We start from the raw sequence: 7,500 nt of genomic DNA, 5'->3' as shown, positions 1-7,500 counted from the left end.
GCAGAGAAAACTTAGTAGTGTTCAATGCCTCAAAAATTCAGTTCCTCCGTCTGTCAACTCGACACAACTGTAGTGCCAGCGACATTAGCATTAATTTATTAATTACTTAGATTATAAATGTAACTACGCACACGTGGCTATCACAGACATACAGACGCACAGACACAGTCCATATTAAGATGGTCTGGGAGAAAGAGACAGTAGTCAAATTGTGAATTAAGAACTGTTATTGCCACCGAGAGAGAGAGAGAGAGAGAGAGAGAGAGAGAGAGAGAGACAGAGAGTGGGCGGGAAGTAGAGCGAGAGAGAGAGGGAAGTTGTTTACAAGATAGGAAGGTTTTTTTTTTTTTTACGATAAGGCCTATAGCGCCTGTAGGCACACTTGAAGAGTGTATGGGAAGCGCGTGTATGGGAAGCGCTGTTCAGTTTCCGCCCATTAGTGGCGCAGGCAATTTTATTATAGTGGTACCCAAATTAGGGCCCATATCACCACCCAAGCTCACCTTGAGTGTAACCACCTAGAACCTGGGTATCATGGTGATATGTAGGTAACTTTAAACCACTAGACAAATGGCAGTGTTTTAAGGCTGTACGTGGTGGGATTCGAACCTACGCGTGGACGTCTGCCCGATCCCACGCTCACCACCTTACCCACTATGCCACCGCCTCCGTAAGTGCTGAGTCCCGTCTCATAGATAGAGAATTCCTGGGTCAGCGGATGAGGTCAGAGGGTGAGTTCACTGCCTCATGCCAGGCCACACCAAGGAGCAGTCCTCAACAAACTATCGCAGAGTACACGTTAACATCGTCATCTCCTTGTAACGTGCCGTAGACCCGAATACGTAAGTTCATTGTCCTTCAAACGTATACGTATTTACCCCACACGCTATTCTATGAGTGTATTTATCGTATTTAGTGTCGCATAATGTATTTAGTCTCACAAAACGTAGCGTATATGTACTTATATCACAACCGTTCTCATTTGGTGGGAATGTGGGTGTAATATAAGGATTCGACCCGTCGAGGGGTCCTAATTATTTCACCTGCATCCTTGCCAAAGGGAAACGCGCTTATTGTATTGTTTGTTTGTATTTTATCGTAGTGCCTTTGTCAACAAGTTTTGACCGAAAAATATATATATATTATCGCGTCAACGTGAGGGTTTCACTGTCCTGTAACAATCTTGATGGGCGGTAACAGAACACTAAATTCCATCGCTACGTAATCGGAAGTTTAACAAGAATTTTTCACTCCAGTCGGCAGAGGGAAAATTGAGCTATTCGGAAAAATGTCTTTCATTAATGTAACGCCTGTAGTAATGTCAATCAAATCACTTGTAACTGCATCCGCGCCAATCCTATTATGAGGACTGCCTATAATTGTGAACCTGTGAGAGACGAATGGAGAATGTTTCCATAGTACATCTCCGTTCCTCGTCTAAACAGGTCAGTTGCGTGCGTTGCTCCCTTAGAATTAACGTAACTTTTATATGACACATAGTGCTATATATATATATATATATATATATATATATATATATATATATATATATATATATATATATATATATATATATATATATATATATATATATATATATTATTTGATTACTTATACAGTACCAACTCGTTCTTCATCTGAGCAGATAGCGGCGAATACCCTCTCTCTGTGCTCGATATCCATGTCTGTGGTTTTGTTAGGCTAATGGTTAATGAAAATAGGAAAAGTGATATTATTCTGTTGGCGGTGGTGTTGAAAGAGAAAAGGGGGGGGGGGGAAGTGGCACCACTTGGTGCACTCCTTCCATATAAAGCTGTGTGTTCGTTCAGTCCTACAGACCAATTAGTGATTACTATTGGGAAATAAATGATCGAGTTGCGCGTGCCGCCGTGCAGGTAAAAAAAAAGAATTCAAGTGTAGTGAGGCTGTGTCCAGTAGTGGGTTATACCATGTAATTATTTTTTCTTGTATTTCTTTTGTAGTGAGTGAGCTGAACTGTAAGTCGAAAAAGGTGTGATTGTGGGGAGAAAGTTCACATGCTATTAATCAATCAATATGTTTATTAATTTTATTATTTTTTTAAATGAATTTATTGAAAATCTTTATAATATTTTTTCTTATACTTTTCCCAGCATTACACAACCATCCACACAACTATCCCCTCTTCTTCAATGGCACTCAACTGTCCCTCTCTTCTACAGTGAATATCCTCTGTCTGTCCTTTACTCGCCTCTCTAACTGCTAACTCTGTACAAGGGCTTTATCCTTATGGAGTACTCTTTGCAGATTGGGGGGAGTTCCACTCACATTTTTATTAGATAGGGTGGAATCAAAAGTTTTTCGTCTCAATTCCCCTCTTCTGACTGACTGTCTTCAACCTCTCTTATCTGCATCTCTTTCTATCTTTTCATGCTAACTGTTCTATTGATCTCGCTAACTGCATGCAGTTAGCAAGCGAGCTCACTGCACAAGACTTTCTTCTTCCTCTCATCCCCATTCTGTCCAACTCTCTAATGCAAGAGTTAACCAGTACTCTCAGTCATTCATACCTTTCTCTGGTAAATTCTAAAACTCCCTGCCAGCATCTGTATTTCCATCTTCCAACGACTTGACTTCTTTAAGAGGGAGGTTTCAAGACATTTGTTCCTGACTTTTGGCTAATTCCTTACTAATCTTTTAGGGAACTTACACATTAAGTGGATCTTTTTTTATTTTTTATCTTTTGTTGCCTCTGGCTAGTTTCCCTCTTGCATAGAAAAAAAAAAAAAAGTATATCGCCGTTAGGAAAAACCCGATTATACAGTCAAGAAATAAGGTCGAGATTGAAACAGGATATGTTGAACCCCACAATTATCAGTTGCTTCTCATTGTACTTGACGCCAAACCAAATTTCAGATAGAGGGACACCACTCTCAAACGTACCGATGTCTAGTTGTAGCTACTGCTTGTAACAGGTACTGGTGGAAGTCGTTCGAAATTTCAAGGTTCCTTCAAGATTTTAATGATAGATTATTATCATCTTTTCACATTCAATAAACTTCAATGGATGTTGTTAAGGTTTTGAGGATATTTTATTAATATATTCATAATTCTGATTTATTTGGCTCATTTGTGCATTCTAAATTTGATAGAAAGACGCATGAAAACTTGACTTTTAATTTGTGTCCTTAGAAAACAGTCTTTATGGAAGAATAGATAATATTAAAGTTCAAATTTACATCAACCCCTTCAGTACCATGGCGCGTTTCCATATTCATTCTGCTTACTATTTGGTGATTTTATATTGCTTCAGAAACTTTAGTAAGGGATTAAAATAGTAAAGACTGTGGGCATCAATCTTCTGTCCTTAATTGACCCTTCCTATTATCAATAAAGTGGCCTAATGGTACACAAATCTCAAGGTCAAAAATGTGTCCCATTAATGAAGGGGTTAAAACTAGATAAATATACGTTCAAAAGTTAGTCATTAGGTGATTCGATCTATTGATATTAACTTTTTACTTATTCATTTATCTTTTACTTACACATGAAGCACACGTACAAAGTCTCCCGTCCAGCACACCTCCATACCACAGCACTGTACGCACCCTCCCTCACTCACGCCCACCTTGGCACTGAGCGGGGAGAGGCACTGGTGACTGTTCAGTGGCGCAGTGGGGCTCGGGGGATATCATGAACATGGAAGCTTTATCAGTGCAGCGATCACACACACACACACACACACACACACACACACACACACACACACACACACACACACACAGATAAGCTGGAGAGGGAGAGGGTGGGGGAAGAGGGGATAAGCAGAGAGAACGGAAGGGAAAATGGGGAGAGAAAATATTGATGATGGAGAGGGAAAGAGAACATAGGTGGAAAGAAAAAGTATCACGAAGGAGGGAACAGAAGAGCAAAGGAGGGAAGATATGAGGGAGGGTGAGAGAAAATTGAAGAATAGATATGAAGAGCATATATATATATATATATATATATATATATATATATATATATATATATATATATATATATATATATATATATATATATATATATATATATATATATAAAAGAGGCACAAGGTAGAGAGAACGGAGGGGAGGAGTAAAAATGAGTGGGCCTGTTTTATATTCGAAGATGGAGTGTATAACGGGAAGAAAATTAATACCCCAGAGCAGTCAGTGAGGCATGAAAAGGTGCCAAACAGAAGTGAATAGCTTAAATCATGCATGCACTTGAAAATTTTATTTAATAACTTTCACTGGAGTCTGAAGATAGTTAAATTAAGATATCGAAACATTGAAAATATAGCATTTTATGATGCATAGCGGTAAGTGGTAGTGGCGGTGGTGGTGATAGCGTAATGGTAAGGCTATAAAGATAAGGGTAATGGTGATATCTAATGGGTGGTGGTGGTGGTGGTGGTGGCCAGTGAGGAGAGATGTGAACCTATATAAGAAAGCCGAGGAAGAGGCAGAGTGAACCATACTCTGAAACACTTCAGCACTGCACCTCCACTGCAGTCACAAGTCTCTGTTTGTTGTGGCTCAGCAGGTTTTTATGGTGTTTTATAGTTCTAATGATTTATGGATAAAATTTCTACATTATTAACAGGTGAAAAACTATTGAGAACCTGGTTAATCGTCTCCGTGTCCTTAGAAGAATCGTGGTGAGAGAGCAAAGGGTTTCTGAATACGGGACATTGAAGTACAAAGGCAGGGAATACAGGATGAATGACGAAGGTATTGCTACGCAAGACAAGAGGGCGCGTGACCAGTATCTGAGGCACTTCAACCCACGGAACTACCGCGCCACATACTATGCCTCTGTGGACCAGGACATGGAATTCTTCCTGCAGTGTTACCACCACGCCTTCCACGCCGGTGAGGACACTTTAAGCTTCTTAGTGGGATAGAAGTGAGAATAGGTAACGAGAGCTCTTAGTAACACGTCAGTTTCTCCACCTATACACGCACACAACACATACCACAACTTTCAGGCACTTATACCTTCCTTCTCAAAGAAAAGTACACGTAGATCAGCTCCTTTTCCCCACTATCCTCAGAACCTCGCCTGACTCGCCTCGGCCCTGCCCAAAGACGTTTGCTGGAGGTGGGCTGCGGTCCTGTGCCTGTGTACTCCGCTTGTGCCTCCGCCTTCGCCTCCTCCGTCACCATGAGCGAGTTTCTGCCTCAAAATAGGTGCGCGGTCGCCTTACCCAACATTGTATCATCATTCATCACCTCTATACCCGCCAATATTATCATTATCATTATCATTATGAAAGGGCCGGGGAAAACCCATGGGTGCTGCTTTCTTCTGGATGTACGTGGTGTGTCTAAATTCATGTATAGTGTAGTTCATAAGACCGTTCTTTTCTACCACTGGCCGACGGGACTTGAAAGCGTGAATGCTGTGTGTATGTATTTACCTAGTTGTATTTACCTAGTTGTAGTTTTACAGGGCCTGGGCTTTACGCTCGTGTGGCCTCGTCTCCATATCTACACTTATCCAATTTTTCTTTAAAGCTATGCACACTCGTTGCTGACACCACTTCTTCACTCAAATTGTTCCACGTCTCAACACATCTTTGCGGGAAACTATATTTCTTAACATCTCTCAGACATCTTCCCTTCCTCAGTTTCTTACTATGCGATCTTGTGCTTCGAATGTCATATTCTTCTCTCAGGATCAGTTTCTCATTATCCACTTGATCCATTCCGTTAATCAATTTATAAACTTGTATCAGATCCCCTCTCTCCTTTCTCTGTTCCAGGGTTGGTAGATCCATAGCCTTTACTCTCTCCTCATATGTCATCCCTTCAAATTCTGCAACCATTTTTGTAGCCATTTTTTGTAGTCTCTCCAACTTCCTTATGTATTTCTTTTCATGGGGGTCCACACAACTCCTGCATATTCCAATCTGGGTCTTATTTTAGTACTTATCAATTTCTTCATTGTTTCTTTGTCCATGTAGTGAAATGTTAATCCAATATTCCTTAGCAAATTATATGTCTCTCTGAAAATTCTATCAATATATGTTTTCTTCCATCGTCACTCCCAAGTCCTTTTCCTTTTTTACTTTTTCTATAGTTCTACTCTATCTCCCATCTTATAGATTCCCACTGGTCGTGTGTGTGTGTGTGTGTGTGTGTGTGTGTGTGTGTGTGTGTGTGTGTGTGTGTGTGTGTGTGTGTGTGTGTGTGTGTGTGTGTGTGTGTGTGTGTGTGTGCTGGACCTGTTGACCTGCTATAAAGATAGATTGGGAACTTTAAAAGATTAGACAAATAATTTACGGATGAAGATGAAAAGATGAAAATACGTAGATGGAAGATGTGTCACGTGTACCCCGTCACTGCTCCTCGCTCCAACCCTTGTTTGCTATGCTCTTCCAGACGCGAGATGGAAGCCTGGATGGAAGGCAAGGACGAGGCTCTGGATTGGTCATTCTTTTTCAACTACCTGTCCTCTCTTAGCCCTCACAGGTACTCTCATTAACAAATAACATCAATAGAATAACAGGTAACATCAATATACTGTATATAGACTCGAATTCTGAAACACTTTGCTTTCTCAATGACTATATATTTTCAAAGACCATGGAGATATTCAGGCGGATTCTCAAGAGTGTTCCTCCTGTTGATAGTGTAGAACTCGTGTTACTCTGTCCCTAGAAACGTATAAACAGCCTTAAGAACCCGTGTCACTTCAACTAGAGCCTTTTGAATGTAGTGGAAATGCAGCGTTGAAGTTTTAGAATATGATGCATAGGTTCTCGCTTATAACTTTCTCTACAATAATATTTCGAAGTTCCTTAGTTTTCGAGTGTTTTTCCAGGAGTGTGAAGGACATTGAAAGTCAGCTGAGGTCACGTTTCACAAAGATCATCCCATGTGATCTTACAATGGACAACCCGCTCACCTCTCCCGCCCACAGGTTGGTAACACGTCAACGGGTGTCATGGTTTAGGGAGGCCATGGAAACGAGGTCAGAGGGCGGTTGGGGGGAAGAGTAGGATGGAAGGAGGGATGAATAGAGGAGGGAACAGTGTAAGATGTTTTCTTATGCCCTGCGTTTTCTTTTCTTTGGTTTATTTCCATATGGCATTTTTTCTTTTCTTAGACCGAACCTACGTAATTCAACCTAATCTAACATAACCAAACTTAGCCTAACTTAATAAAACCTATCCTAACCTAACCTAGACAAAACTACTACCACTATTATTATTATTTTTACTACTACTGCTACTACTTCTCTGTCTACTTCACTTCTACTTCTACTTCCACTGCTGCTACTACTACTACTACCACTTACTACTACTGCTACCACTACTACTGCTACTACTACTGCTGCTGCACCACCACTACTACTACTGCTACTACTACTACTACTGCTGCTACCACCAATAATATTAATAATAATAATAAGAAGAAGAAGAACACTGCTGCCACTGCTGCCACTGTTACTACTGCTGCTGCCACTACTACTACTACTACTACTACTACT

The 7,500-nt window shown here is 40.5% G+C and overlaps 2 protein-coding genes across 7 annotated transcripts in view; one reads left to right on the top strand and one right to left on the bottom strand.

The window, feature by feature from the left end:
* The window catches only part of LOC123513387 (thioredoxin domain-containing protein 11-like), a 51,871-nt gene extending 48,274 nt beyond the window's left edge, over nt 1-3,597 (bottom strand). For 5 of the 6 annotated variants that reach the window (XM_045270514.1, XM_045270519.1, XM_045270515.1 and 2 more), the window contains exon 1: nt 3,525-3,597. The gene's annotated coding sequence lies outside the window, so the exon portion shown is untranslated. The remainder of the gene's footprint in view (nt 1-3,524) is intronic. The other variant, XM_045270518.1, reaches the window with a different exon arrangement.
* An 895-nt stretch (nt 3,598-4,492) lies between these two features.
* Nucleotides 4,493-7,500, top strand: part of LOC123513674 (indolethylamine N-methyltransferase-like) — a 6,031-nt gene continuing 3,023 nt past the window's right edge. The window contains exons 1-4 of the mRNA XM_045271012.1: nt 4,493-4,877; nt 5,060-5,195; nt 6,390-6,479; nt 6,832-6,930. Coding sequence (XP_045126947.1) covers nt 4,724-4,877; nt 5,060-5,195; nt 6,390-6,479; nt 6,832-6,930 — 479 coding nt within the window. The 5' untranslated portion in view covers nt 4,493-4,723. The remainder of the gene's footprint in view (nt 4,878-5,059; nt 5,196-6,389; nt 6,480-6,831; nt 6,931-7,500) is intronic.

This window comes from Portunus trituberculatus, chromosome 36 (assembly GCF_017591435.1).
Source record: "Portunus trituberculatus isolate SZX2019 chromosome 36, ASM1759143v1, whole genome shotgun sequence".
NCBI lineage: Eukaryota > Metazoa > Arthropoda > Malacostraca > Decapoda > Portunidae > Portunus > Portunus trituberculatus.
Note: the sequence above shows the minus strand (reverse complement) of the source record. Positions and strands in the feature narration are given on the sequence as shown.